The 14,520-nt window shown below is 39.7% G+C and overlaps 2 protein-coding genes across 2 annotated transcripts; one reads left to right on the forward strand and one right to left on the reverse strand.

Annotated features, from left to right (window-relative positions):
* Positions 1 to 795: 795 nt before the first annotated feature.
* LOC114292136 (transcription termination factor MTEF18, mitochondrial) lies at positions 796 to 3,638 on the forward strand. Its single transcript, XM_028236045.2, has 2 exons — positions 796 to 1,000; positions 1,202 to 3,638. The coding sequence occupies exon 2, from the start codon at positions 1,239 to 1,241 to the stop codon at positions 2,949 to 2,951; it is 1,713 nt and encodes a 570-aa protein (XP_028091846.2). The 5' UTR covers positions 796 to 1,000; positions 1,202 to 1,238; the 3' UTR covers positions 2,952 to 3,638.
* A 1,065-nt stretch (positions 3,639 to 4,703) lies between these two features.
* On the reverse strand, positions 4,704 to 14,229 carry LOC114292135 (BTB/POZ domain and ankyrin repeat-containing protein NPR1). The gene is made up of 4 exons (XM_028236044.2): positions 12,824 to 14,229; positions 6,156 to 6,912; positions 5,599 to 5,796; positions 4,704 to 5,237 (listed from the first exon to the last, which is right to left on the reverse strand). Exons 1-4 carry the CDS (start codon positions 13,370 to 13,372, stop codon positions 4,972 to 4,974), a joined length of 1,770 nt encoding a protein of 589 aa, XP_028091845.2. The 5' UTR covers positions 13,373 to 14,229; the 3' UTR covers positions 4,704 to 4,971.
* Between the last annotated feature and the right edge of the window lie 291 nt (positions 14,230 to 14,520).

Raw genomic sequence — 14,520 nt, forward strand, 5'->3', positions numbered from 1 at the left:
AAAGATCACAATAACACAAGACTCAAATTATAGGGATCGTGAATGTAATTTATTTTATTTTTTTCCATCTCTTTTTTGTTCCCTTCCATAAAACGACATGGTTTTGATATCTTTCAATCTCAGTAAGTCACGCGTTGGACTGAGGGCGTTTCACTCCAAGGACTTTGTTTGTTTGGCAGGGTAAAGGATATGAATGGATTGTCTATGAGGTGGGTCCACTAATAACATTTGTGGTTTGGGAATACATTGGAGGATTAAGATTCCAAGTGGATTACTACTTACACTTTGTGGGTGGATTAAAGTGGATATATTTTAATTGAGATTAGAAAAATAATAAATGATTTAAATTTATTTTATATAAGAATATTTATTTAATTTTAATAAATGATTTAATTTTATTTATTTTACTAAATATATTTATTTATTTTAATATTTGTTTTAATATTTTTTAACAAAGAAATAATTTTTTAATTTATTTTATATAAAAATAATTTAATAATTTTATCATTAATTGTCTCTAATACTATTATTAAAATAATAATAATGATTGAGACTTTCAAATTTAGAGATAAGAAAATGATTTAGACCATTCAAACTAAGAAATAAAAAAAAAAAAAAATATGTGAACGATTCAGATTATTTTAAGGTCATGAGATCTCCAAAAGTAAGATTCAACTCCTTTTTCTCAAAATAAATACATTTTTTCTTAATTATCCCACTCATAATTTATACATTAATAATTTCTTTATTAAGCATCCTCTTACTAATATTGTCTTCCACCTTAATCGGCTAAACAAATCTAATCGGCTGAACAAACTTGGTTAGATCACTGTTCAGGCTATAAATAAAGTAAACCCTCCCCTCGTAGGGTTTTAGCCGGAAATCTCTCTCTCTCTCTCTCTCTGAGTTACGCTAGACGCAGATGCTCTCAAAGACTGATCATTTTTGTTATGTCCGATCAAAAGAAGAAAGAAAGGTTGAGAGTTCCATAAAATCAGAGGTATCTGAAACCCCAAACTCATCCGATTGTTTCTCATACTTGCATTGACTTCAAAACATTTCTTCTTTTTTTTTTTTTTTGCTTTTCAATTCATCTATGTAGTTGTGTTATATGAATAATCCTCAAAGATTTCCGGGTTTTTGTTTTATATCCCCCAGTTCATTTCACTCTCACTCCATAAATTGCCATGTTTATATGCAGAATCAGTAAAAGGAAATCTTATATTCGTGTTTCTAAAATGATTTGCCAACAATTCAGCCATTTGTTTGTCTCTTCTGTTGTTCCTGAAAACCCTTGTACTATCCATTTCACGCCTCTCAGAATTAGATGCTTTAGCAGTCATAGGACTGCCCAAAATCCCAAACTCTCTCTTGCTGACCCAACTCAGTCACCCCTTCCTCTTCCTACCAGCCGCATTTCTCGTATTGCGCGGTCCGTGGCGCAAGATGCACTCTTTGATTACTTGCATTGTACTAGATGCTTCCACTTCACTGATGCAGAGCACATTAGCAAGAACTCACCCCATTTTCTTCACGGCTTGCTCTCCAAGGTTGAAAATGACCAAGATGTGTCAAGGGCTTTGTCAAAATTCCTTCGATACAATCCCATTAATGAGTTTGAGCCCTTTCTGGAGAGCTTGGGTTTGGCTCCATCCGAGCTCATATCTCTTCTTCCTCAGAGCTTGATGTTTTTGAGTGATGATGAAATCATGCTCGAGAACTTCCACGTCCTTTGCAATTATGGGATTCCTCGTACTAAGATTGGTAAGATATACAAGGAAGCAAATGAGATATTCAGATACGACTATGGGGTATTGGTTTCAAAACTTAGGGCTTACGAAGAACTAGGATTGACCAGATCCACGGTTATTAAGCTTGCTAGTTGTTGCCCTTCGCTTCTGGTTGGTGGTGTTAACAATGAATTTGTTGCAGTTCTTGAGAAGTTGAAAGCATTGGGATTTGGAAATGATTGGATTGGAGGGTATATATCCGGCAAAACCACTTACAATTGGAACAGAATGCTCGACACAATTGGCTTTCTTGGTGAAGTTGGTTATGGTGAGACACAAATGGGGATTTTGTTTAAAACGTATCCTGCGTTACTGTTTGAAGGATCTGGGAAAAGAATCTATATATTGGTTGGCATGTTACTCAAATTAGGTCTCAAGATGAATGAAATTTACTATTTGTTCTTACAAAATTCTCAAATTCTATCAGTTAAGTGTGCCAAGAATCTATGGCAAGCTGTGTGTTTTCTGTTTGATATAGGAATGGAAACTGGAGACATCGCAAATATCATAGCTACTAACGTGCAACTGCTGAGTTCACGCACTCTGCAACAACCCAAAACTGTAATGAAAAATTTGAAGGTTGAGAAAGGTAGTTTATGTCAAATTATAAAGGAAGATCCTTCGAAGTTCTTCAGTTTGGCTTCTAAATCAGTTTCCAAGGGCATAGAACAGTTATCTTCTCAAAACCAACATAATTTTCTGAAGAAGACAACATTCTTGCGCAGATTAGGTTATGTTGAGAACTCGGACGAGATGACAAAAGCTCTGAAACTTTTCCGGGGCAGAGGTGATCAGTTACAGGAGAGGTTTGATTGTCTGGTACAGGCCGGGTTGGACTGCAATGTTGTAGCAAATATGATCAAACAAGCTCCGTCTGTGCTAAACCAGACCAAAGATGTGCTTGAGAAGAAGATCCATTGTTTGAGAAACTGCCTGGACTACCCATTGGAATCTGTTGTGGCATTTCCATCATACTTGTGTTATGATATGGACAGAATAAACCTTAGATTTGCGATGTATGTGTGGCTGAGGGAGAGAGGTGCAGCAAAGCAAACATTGTCCTTGAGTACAATCCTTGCATGTTCAGATGCACGATTTGTAAAGTATTTTGTAAATATAGATCCAGAAGGTCCAGCAATGTGGGAAAGTTTAAAAAAATAGTTGCCTTCAAGCTAAGATGAAATTCTGTGCTGCATTTAATTTATATATATATAATTATTTTGATCAAATATGCAGAGGTGCATTTTGGATACAGTAATTTGCTTTGCTTTCTCAGCCAAGTCCAAGCAAGGGGGGTGCTCTTTGTTCATGTTGTCAGATTGGTCCGAGGACTAGCAAAAGCAGGGAATAAAGCCAAATCCCATTTTTGTTGCAAGGACTCCCCAAAAGAAGCTGAGATGTGATTCTCCATTGCTGGTTCTACTGGATGGTTGCTTGGAAGATGCGTTTCAATATATGCTGGGATAGCTTGGGTGTTGGATTGCCATGGAAATATTAATTGCCCAATCTCCCATGGTAGATGAAGACAGAGCTTGCCTTAAAGCCATTAAGTTCTGCATCTCCCAAGGCTACAAGTGTGTGGAGGTCCTATTTGACTCAAAAAGGTTTTTGTTCAAGTTTTGCAAAATGGTGATAGACTGGACACTAGATAGCTATTATTGTTAAAGATACACGAGGAATTAGAAGTTGTTTTGATTCTTTCATTATTAGGAAGGTTTGTAGACAAACTGATAATAACTGCCCATCAGTGCCAGAGTCAATTTTGATGTTTTCTGCTATCAGTATTGAATGTATTAAGTAGAAATAAGCTTAACTCGTTTGATTAGCACAATTCATATCGTTTCAAAATTTAAGTGTCTTTTAATAGCTGTACTTGCTTTATAGTCAATCATGTTTGAAAAATAAATAATAAATAAAATTTAAATTTGATTTATTTTGACTTGTATAAATAGTAACAAAATGGAATTAATCAAGCTTATTTGCTCAAATCAATGAAAGGGAAGGATAAGTTTTAGATCAATGCCTTCTCTCTCTTTTTTGTTGGAAAATACCAAACATAAGGGGAAAATGATTAAAATATAGCTTTTATTTTTATTGTTTTTAACTCCGCCGGGGTTGTTAACAACTCCGCCGGTCCCAAGCCCGGGTTAAGGAGGAGGGTTGTGTGTTAGGTAGCCGACAGCCAACACGTAAAAAAAGTCGCTCGGATCCCTTATGAAAATGAATCCTACTTTATTATCAAAACAACTGGAGAGATTTATGCAGATGTGGCCCATAGGATTAAGGCGGGATGGTGTAAGTAGAGAAGTGCGTCTGGGGTATTGTGCGATAAACGAATACCCACTAGACTAAAAGGTAAGTTTTATAGAACGGCTATTAGACCAGCTATGTTGTATGGGACGGAGTGTTGGGCAACCAAGAAACATCATGTAGATAAGATGAGTGTGACTGAGATGAGGATGCTAAGGTGGATATGTGGTAAGACTAGACAGGACAGGATTAGGAATAAGTGTATTCGGGAATGGGTAGGAGTAGCACCGATAGAAGATAAGTTGAGAGAGAATCGTTTGAGATGGTTTGGTCATATTCAACGGAGACCAACAGAGGCAGTAGTGAAAAGATGCGATGTTGTAACGGTAGATGGAAGTGTTAGGGGACGGGATAGGCCTAGATTAACGTTGACTAGCGTTATAAATAGAGATATGAATCTACTTAATTTGACTAATGAAATGGCCTTTGATAGGGCCGCGTGGAGAAGAAGGATTCATGTAGCCGACCCCATTTGATGGGATTTTAAAGCTTGGTTTGGTTTTATTTTTATTGTTTTTCCTTTTTTTTAAAATAAATTTTTACTCAAATCCATAATTCAAACAATTCAAACACAGTTGAAAGAAACCATTTTTGCAACAAACCTTCACAATAACAATATATTGATATTGGAAAAGAGTCCCAATATCCAAATTCATTGCTTTCTGATTTTCCCCAATAAATCTTGAAATGTAAACTGCATTTGCAAATACATGGTTGTTTATGGAGCAACTTTGTTCTCCTCAAGATACATGGGAAATTCTGTGTGTGTATGTATATATATTACAGAAGCAGAGCCCATACTCAAAAGGCTCCTCTCACCTTAAACTTTCTTCAAAACTGGTCATTATTGTTCTTCACTTGACATATATCATCACGATTTTCTAACTTTGTGATTTACACTGTTTTTCAAAGAAAATGCAGATGATGAGGGGGTAGACAAGCCAGTGCGTTGTTGCTCGGCCTTGTCCTTGTTAAATGCTCTTTGAACATCTTCCTTCAGCTCCACGAAGCGCGTCCTCTTAACTTTCTGCTCCTCTGGACTCCCCTTTTCGAGATAGAACAAATCAGGTAGGTCATCCTCCATGAACTTATCCAACACTTCTGAGCAATGAGGGAAATATCGTCGACCCATCACCACTGCCACAACCATGACAACTACAAAGCTTAGGGAAAAGCAATTATGAAAAATAAATTCTTGTATTACAAAGGTCATAAATGACTTCATGATTCCCATCATAAATTCTTCTAATTTATTTCTTATAAGGCACAATAAATAACTACTGCTAGGAATCACCACATCTGAGGTAAGATGCATTGTTAAAACACAGGAGCTCATAAAATAAACTTGGCCCTTAATCACCTAGCTTTGAAAGACATTCTGGGCACCAAGGAATAGGGATGGACAGATATTGTGCAGCTTAATCAACTCAAAATGAATAACCATTGGAGATGGGACAGGGAATTAAGAGAAGAAAAACATTTTAAATCTTCCAAATACCTGTGTTTGAAAGAGCTTCCATCCTTGAGAGGAGCCTTTTGTTCTGCACTATAGGTATCTCATTCAAATCTACCTCCCTCAAGTTCCCGCTTGAACCTCTTGATGCCAGAAGACCAGCAAACTCAGATGTTTTCTCAGCATTTGCACTTTCCATGGCTAGCTTGGCCTCAGTAGGGAAGAACAACCGTGCGAATGCTACTGTTTATATACAAACATACAAAAGCAATACTCGGCTCTGATCTATAAAAGAACAGGAAGTGCTAAAGTTCCTTGCAAGTATCCACATGTGGTTATTAAAGATCACTAAGCAAGAAAAAATAAATAAAAATTCCAGAAAATATTTTCTCAAACTCCTTCACACTCAAACCTTAAATTCCCCTAAGGTAAGCACCCGAGAAAAAGTTACAGCAGCCTACAGAATAAATCATTCTGGCAGATTTCAAATAACAGGACTAGCATACATGAGACATATGACCACTTCTCTCTGTCTCTCTCTTTCCTATTTATTTTTAAATCAAGTAAAGAAGAATTCAAGATTACTATCTGGAGAATGTTACCTCGGTTCTCTAGGTATAGCAGCCTCATGTGCAGATCATCAGCCATTGTTGGAGAAGACATTATTGATACATCCCCAGCCATTGGATTCCTCCACATCTCTCTCTCCAAAACATCAATGCATATCCGGTATTTGTTTGCTTCCTGCCCCTGCTCCGTTTTTGCATGATAATCCTTCGGCCTCGTTAGTCTCCGGCAAATGCTAACAGCACTCCGCCCATCCAATGTCATGTCTGATGCACGAGCTCCTTTTGTCAGAAGTGATACTACAATTGATGGCTCCTTGCGCATTGCAGCGATATGAAGCACTGTGTAACCCTGAGCGTTCTGAAGATTGACATCAGCGAGACCCAAACCAAGCACCTCAGACACAACCTTTGGATCACAGTAGGCAGCAGCATAATGAAGAGCATAGGCTTCATCTAAAGTGATATCAGACTCAGTCAGTAGAAGTTTCACAAGTTCAACATCATCCGAGTCTAATGCCTTGTGCATTCGTCTAACGCTCTTTTCATGTAAGGGGTCCACAATCGGTGTGTCGCTTTCATCATCTGTCTGAGACTTGAGGCAAAGCAATTTTATATTCTCTGCAACTTCAAAGGGGAGCGCTTTCTCAAGAGAGATGCTGTCAAGATCTGATCTTGCTAGTCTGTGGACACACTGAGTGACAAGCGGATTTGATTGACAATGAAAGGCAACAGCAAGAATTGGAATGACATCTTCTACAAGAGCTTTTCCAATAAAATTGAGAAGACGCCGCTGCAATCATTCATGGATTATTAAATAAATAATGCTCTCATCGCATAAACAAATTTAGATCCGCAGAACAGTAAATAAATAAAGCTGTAAAATAAGTTGAGAGAGGGATAGAAAGAGCGAAATCTCTGTATTTCTATATATCTGAAACCATATAGAGGGTCTCCATTATATAGGAGCTTCTGTGTTACAAACATCATCATTTGACAAAACATAATTATGAAAAGGGACCGAAAGCTAAATCCTATCTTAGCTGTATTCTATATACATTAGTATATTAACATGATCTGTATTCTATATACATTAATATATTAACAGTCTCCCTCAAACTCAAGGAGGACAAACATCAACCAACTGGAGTTTGGAGACAAGTTCAACGAAGCGGCCAGGAGAATGAGCTTTGGTGAAGATATCAGCAGGTTGATCAGCAGAAGAGATCGGATGGAGATGGACAGTACCACGAGTGACGTGTTGACGAATAAAATGGCAGTCAATCTCAATGTGCTTGGTGCGATCATGAAAAACATCAATGTGAGCAATTTGAAGAGCACTTTGATTGTCACAAAAGAGGGCAGTAGCACCAGAGGGGGTAACACCAATGTCAGCAAGAAGACAACGAAGCCAAAGAAGCTCCTGAGTAGTATCAGCAAGAGCACGGTATTCGGCCTCGGTATTGGAACGAGCAGTAAGAGATTGTTTCTTGCTGCGCCAAGAAATAAGAGAATCACCCAAGAAAAAAGCAGAACCCGGTAGTAGAGCGGCAGTCAGTAGGATCCCCAGCCCAATCAGCATCGGAGAAAGCATGAAGTTATAGAGAGGAGCAGGCGGAATAATGAAGACCATGAAACAAGGCGCCTTTGAGATAGCGAAGAATACGAACTAATGCAACATAATGAGGGGTACGAGGAGCTGACATAAACTGGCTGACAATATGAACGGCATAGGCAATATCAGAACGGGTAACAGTGAGATAGACAAGACTTCCAACCAGCTGACGATATAGGGTAGCATCAGAGAAAAGAGTGCCATCAAGAGATGTAAGATGACTCTGAGCCTCCAGGGGAGTGGAGGCAGTCTTGCAATCCGTAAGACCAGCGCAGGTGAGAAGATCAGAGGTATACTTAGCCTGAGAGAGAAAAGAACCCATGGAATCATGGAAGATTTCAAGACCCAAGAAATAGCTGTGAGGACCAAGGTCTTTCATCTCAAAATGATGGCTAAGAAACTGTTTAAGGTGAAGAATACCATCGATATCGTCATCGGTGATAATCATGTCATCCACATAAAGCAGAAGCAGGGTGGTCCCTTGAGTTGCTTTCCGTATAAAAAGAGCAGTATCATAAGAACTGGAGGTGAAACCACATTCATGAATAGTAGAGCTGAACTTCGCAAACCAAGCGCGCGGGGCTTGTTTAAGACCATATAAAGCACGCTGAAATTTGCAGACTTTATGAGGTGGATAAGTAGACCCAGGGGAAGGTTGCATGTAGACCTCCTTGAGAAGAACACCATTAAGGAAAGCATTTTTCACGTCCAGTTGATAAAGATCCCATTGTCGGGTGGTAGCAACAGCAATCAAGAGGTGAGATGGGCAACAGGAGCAAAAGTCTCCTCATAGTCAATACCATATTCCTGGTTGAAGCCTTTAGCAACAAGGCGGGCTTTGTAGCGCTCAATAGATCCATCAGAACAAGTCTTGATTTTGTATATCCATTTGCAGCCAATGGCAATCTTGCCAAGGGGAAGATCAACAATGTCCCAAGTATAAGTTGTGTCTAAAGTCTGCAATTCATCAGTCATAGCATGCTGTCAAAGAGGATTAGAGCAAGCCACGCGATAGGAGGTAGGTTCATAAGTAGAAAAAGCAGTACAACCAACAATAAAGTCACGAAGACAAGTAGAAGGTTGGGTTACTCGGTGTGGTCGAGTAGAGGTTGAGAAGCCAAAGGAAGAGACTCAACAGGAGGTGAGGATCCCAAGGGAACAAGAGCAGGACCATCAGAGCGAGCAGTCTCGTGGGAAAGACCAGTAGGCAAGGTGGTCTCGAGAGAGGCTGGCAGGAGCAGTGAAGCAAGCTCATCAGAAAACAGATCTATGGAAGGGTTAGTAAAAAACAGAGAGGGTGAGAGAGCAAACAAGCGGAAGAGAGAGAGAGATAGCGAGAGAAAGAAAAACATTTTGTAATCCCAAAAGACCACATGACGAGAGATACGGAGGCGCTGGGAGAGAGGATCCCAACAACGATACCCCTTATGTTCAATACCATACCCCAAGAAGCAACAAAGGTGGCAACGAGATTCAAGTTTGGTACGTTCATGAGGTTGGAGAAGAATAAAATAGGCAAATCCAAAGACCCTAAATTGGTATAAGGGGGGCGGGTGCCATGCAAACACTCATAGGGAGTGTGATTATGAATGACAGGTGTAGGGATACAATTGATAGTGTAAGCAGCAGTGAGAGGTGCTTCTCCCCAAAAATTTTCCGGACAAGAGGAAGAGAGAAGGAGAGCTGGAGTAGTGTCGAGAATATGCCGATGGTTCCGTTCAGCACGTCCATTTTGTTGAGACATACCTGGACAGAAACGATGAGGTTGAGTACCATGACTCTGAAGGAAGGAAAGAAAATCAAAATCTTTATATTCTATGGCATTGTTGGAGCGAAAAAGCTTAATAATTTTAGAAAATTGGGTTTTAACCATTGCAGCAAAATTGTAATAAAGTTGTTTGAGCTCAGAGCGATTTTTTATAAGAAACAACCATGTAAAACGGGAAAAATCATCTATAAAAACAACAAAATAGCGTGTGCCTCCCATAGTAGGAGTAGGAGAGGGGCTCCAAATATAAGAATAGATGAGATCAAATGGAGCAAGAGAAACTTAGTCACTTTTATTAAACGATAAAGCATGTTGTTTGGCAAGTTGACATGACAAACAATCTAAAGTATCAGAATTGACAGGACCTAAATGACCACTAGAAATTAAAGACTTTAACCGACCAACAGAAAGATGGCCTAAACGACAGTGCCAAAGCTGAAAAGGAGACAAAAGAGGAACAGTGGTAGGAGCTGCGATCTGAGAAGAATCCGGAACATGAAGACGGATATGTTCATAGAGACGTCCATGCTTACGGCCTATCCCAAGAGTCCGCCCCGTCCGAGGGTTCTACACCAAACAACCAGTATGGGAAAAGGTAACAGTTAGACCATGCTCACATAATTGACTAATGGAGATAAGATTTAAAGTAAGAGTAGACATAAGATAGACATGGGATAAAAATAAGTGAGAGGTGGAAACAGAACCAACATGACTTACAGACAGAAGAGAACCATTAGCAGTATGGATAGAAGGAACATGAGGATTAGAAGAGAGAGTAGTAAAAATAGTAGGGTCAAAGGTCATGTGATTACAACAAGCGGAGTCAAAGTACCAGGAAGTGTTACCTGAGGTGACAGACAAAGCAGTAGATGGAGGAGTACCGAAAGTGGAAAGAAATTGTTGGAACATGGCTTCGACATCTGTTTGAGAGAAGACTGGAGTGGAAGGGTCTATAGGGACAGAGGAAGGTAAATCCTCGGAGGCAACAGCAGCAGTGCAATGAACAGGAGGTTTAAACTGAGTCCCAGAACGGTGAGAGTTGCCGCGTGAAAAATTCCCAGTGGAAGGACCATTGCGAGAGGAGGAACCAGGAGAGGCTCTCGGGCTAGATTGTGGAAGCAATCTTGCTGGAGATGACCAGGGCCAGTCTTGTTGCAAAACCAACAAAGGCAAATTGGACAATTAACCAGGAGATGAGTCAACAGGAGACCGCAGTTTTGACAATAGTTGCAGGCAGTTGACCTTTGTGGTGAAGGTGGTGAAGGAGAACTCCGAATCTGGGGAGTAACAAGAACAGAGTCCACAGGGTGTGAATGGAGAGTACCAAACCTGGTTTCCTCAGAAAGTAGTTCAAAAATTGCTTGCTCAAGAGTGGGTAAAGGAGTGCGATGAAGGAGAGATGCGCATACTGGCTCAAAATGGGGAGTGAGAGCCATTAGAAACTGAACCAAGCGCTGTTGGTCACAGTAAGTAGTAAACAAGGCAGCATCCTTAGTATGGGGCCATGGAGGTTCAGAAAGAGCGAGCTGATCCCAAACAGAATACATTTGGGAGAGGAAATCATTAATAGTCTGAGTTGTGTCTTCGCGTATACGGTGAAAATGACTCAGAAGCTGATATTGGTGAGCAAGGCCAGTAGTCTGATAGCGTTCTTTTAAAAAATCCCAGATGGCTTTTGTCGGAGTGGAAACAGAGTCAAGTTGGAACCGACCAAACTGAAGGCTGATAGATGTAGCAGAAGTATTGAAAAGCCAAGTGATGATCTGATAGTTTTTACTGTCCCAATTCTCCAAGCAGTCGACATATTTGTCAGGGGATTCCACAGTCTCTTGGATAGGTTTGCACACATCTCCAGTGATGATGCGCCAAAGTTTCTTGCCTTTGAGGAAACTAGACATGGCTTATGCCCATAAGACATAATTAGTCCTGTCAAGAACAACCTTAATAGGGTGGTTAGAGGAGTCTGGGCGATCCATGAAGGAAAAACAACACGATCGAGATAGAAGCTGAAAAAACTGAGGGTACCAGTGAATTCAGAAGGTCAAAATTAGTGGGGAACTGGTCTAAAACCGGCCAGAAAAGTCCAAAAATAGGGCTGAACCGGCCTGGGAAAGTTGCTGAGCCGGGTGGAGCTGAACCGGCTGGAGCCGAAGGCAAAGGCAGTTGCAGCAAGTGACGTGCACGAGTGGCTAGAGCGGCGCAAGCGAGTGGCGCGGGTTGTGAGAGACGACTCAAGTGGCTGTGGGGGCGTGTAGTGCGTGAGACGACGAGGACAAGACGGCTCAAGCGGTTGAGGAAATGCGTGTGGCGCGTGAGACGTCGAAGGCTGAAGTGGGTGACGCACCAGCAACAAATGTGGCGCGTGAGGGCACATTAGAGCAGATCTGAGGACACCGTTGGTGGCGTTGGAATCGTGAGAAGATTCCAAGCACTTTGGTAGGCAGTGCGAAAATTTTTGAGAACAAAAAGGATCTGATCAGTGATAACTACCAGAAAATGTGAATTTTTCTGATTAATAAGCTATATATTTGAGGTTCTGATACCATGTAAAATAAGTTGAGAGAGGGATAGAAAGAGAGAAATCTCTGTATTTCTATATATCTGAAACCATATAAAGGGTCTCCATTTTATAGGAGTTTCTGTGTTACAAACATCATCATTTGACAAAACATAATTATGAAAAGGGACCGAAAGCTAACTGAAAGCTAAATCCTATCTTAGCTGTATTCTATATACATTAATATATTAACATGAGCTGTATTCTATATACATTAATATATCAACAAGAGCTTAATTCTGTCAAAATTAAAAACAAAATAATTCAGAAACACATTAAGCATTTGATTATACTCCATCCTTATTTTTCACTTCAGCAAAAGACCTCAGGGGGGTGTCATTTTTGTTGTTTGCATCACATATAGACAGAACTAATTGGTAGTTCAAGATAAATAATACTTTTCAAATAATCCTTTCAGTTTTTTCTTTTCCTTTATAAGATGAGACAATTGATCAAACACAATACTGATTTACGATCTACAAAACCAGCATCATATGCAGAAGAACCACTCACACCAATATCCATTCAAATCTCTCTCTCTCTCTCTCCAAGTAATCAGTGCACAATTATGACTACTTCCGAAAGTAATAAAGCATTTCCAGGATACTAAAACAAAAAACATGACTGTATCAATCAAATACGCTATGTCCCAAAAGAATGTCATTATTTTTTCCTGACTTTTATGCAGTCCTGCACTTACGCACAGAGATCATCATATCAATTTGGTTGAATTATTGCCGCTAAACAGAGTTGTAAGTACTGACCTGAAAAAGTGAAGCCAGCTCTGGAACCTGAAAAATTGAAGATGCATACATCAATTCCACAGCAAAATCAATAGCAGGTCTGCATGCATCATGGGCACATACATTGTCAACACAAGTTGACACCTCTGGGGGGAAAGGCTTCAGCTTTCCAGTATACAAATAGCTTAAGAAAATAAGGAAGGCCTCACAACCGACCCTACCATAAGGCAACAAATCGTTCATACAGTACTTAGGTTTCCCTTCCTTCTCAAAGGCCTTCTTTTCTTTCTTGAAAAGCTCATGGAAAAATTTACTCCGAGCAGCCAATATACATCTGTGAACACCTACTGGGATGTTCTCAACAACAAGCTCAGTGTCGCTATAATCACAGCTGGAGTCAACTAGAAGTTGTTCTAAATTATAGCTAAGCTTCCTTAAACTGATGATTTCGACACTGGACCCTCCCTGGGAACCAGAGGCTGGTGGTATATTGTAGCTAATGGTTCCATTCGATACATGGGAAGATGAAGTAAAGTCTATTGATGAAGATGGTTCAGCAGAATTTGCCATAAACCAAATATCTGAGAATTTGAATCCGCCTCTTGTAGCCCAATTAAGGTTTATATCGATCAAATCAACAGAAACAAATTATATAGCAAGAGGATAGACCACGCAATCAACAGTAAATGAGTATCATCTATAGATTTTCCACATGGGAAAGTCATGTACTCTATGATGAAGGTATGGCTCAAACAATTCTTCGCATCAAAGACCAACATAGACGAGAATTCAAAAAATAATTCTCAACATGAAACTAAGCTCCTAAATTCTAACTGGGTATTATACAAATTGGCCTAATCCAGAACTGGGGGAAAAGAGAAAGGAAAAAAAAAAAAAGAGTTGACTCAAGGTCAAGAAGTGCAAAGACCACAACAGTTGTTGATGGATTCTCCAAAAAAGACTTTGTAAGCAGCTTTAAGAAACATATAAACAAACAGAAAGTAAACAAGACCTGAGACAGGTAACAGAGAAACTACACAATCCAATAAACAATCTCATCTCGCGAGCGCAATAAATCTGAGCACACTTGAATTGGAGGCATAAAGAGCTCAGCTCAGCTCACAAAACCCATTTAAAAACCCAGTTGAATTCAAGCCACAATCAATCAAAAAAGAGAACAAGTTCTGAGAGCAAGCAAAAAAAAAACAGCCGAAACAAAAAAAAACTTCCAAATATGTTGCTATGTAATATAGTATGTAGATCCAATCATCAGAGGCGTCAAAGATGAAAGGCTCATTTCAAGGGTTATACAACACGTGTCATGAGGAAGCTTCGTTCTTTTGCTTTAAGAGAATCAAAAAGAGAGAAAGTGGAGAGAAAGAGATCGAGAGAGAGAGAGGAGGGGTGTTCGTTAGCAGGTGACGCTTGCGATGTTGTCACGCTTCTTTGTTGGGTTATGCTTACATTAGCGATGGCGTCACCTCCTCCAGCCATCCATGTGATAAAATGTCTTTGCAGAGTTGAGAGAGAAAGAAAGGAACTAAACTATGGAATAATCCACCGTAGCTCGGATCTACCCTCTCCGAATTCTTCAATTGTTTAAAATGATGTCGTTTTAGACAATTTTTTTATTATTTTTTTCTCTCTTTATGTCTGAAACAGTGAGAGTAGAGAGAAGAGGAAGACGAAGAGAAAGAGAGAGAAAGAGAAGAGAGTGG

The sequence above is a fragment of the Camellia sinensis genome, chromosome 9 (genome assembly GCF_055761805.1).
Source record: "Camellia sinensis isolate YWXY chromosome 9, ASM5576180v1, whole genome shotgun sequence".
NCBI classification, from domain to species: domain Eukaryota; kingdom Viridiplantae; phylum Streptophyta; class Magnoliopsida; order Ericales; family Theaceae; genus Camellia; species Camellia sinensis.

Excerpts from the sequence above, each read along its gene's own strand:
- LOC114292136 (XM_028236045.2), top strand. The coding sequence starts at position 1,239 with ATGATTTGCCAACAATTCAGCCATTTGTTTGTCTCTTCTGTTGTTCCT.
- LOC114292135 (XM_028236044.2), bottom strand. The coding sequence starts at position 13,372 with ATGGCAAATTCTGCTGAACCATCTTCATCAATAGACTTTACTTCATCT. Across the intron at positions 6,913-12,823 it reads AGCTGGCTTCACTTTTTCAG|CGGCGTCTTCTCAATTTTAT; the intron begins GTCAGTACTTAC and ends GAATGATTGCAG. Across the intron at positions 5,797-6,155 it reads GCTATACCTAGAGAACCGAG|TAGCATTCGCACGGTTGTTC; the intron begins GTAACATTCTCC and ends GTATATAAACAG.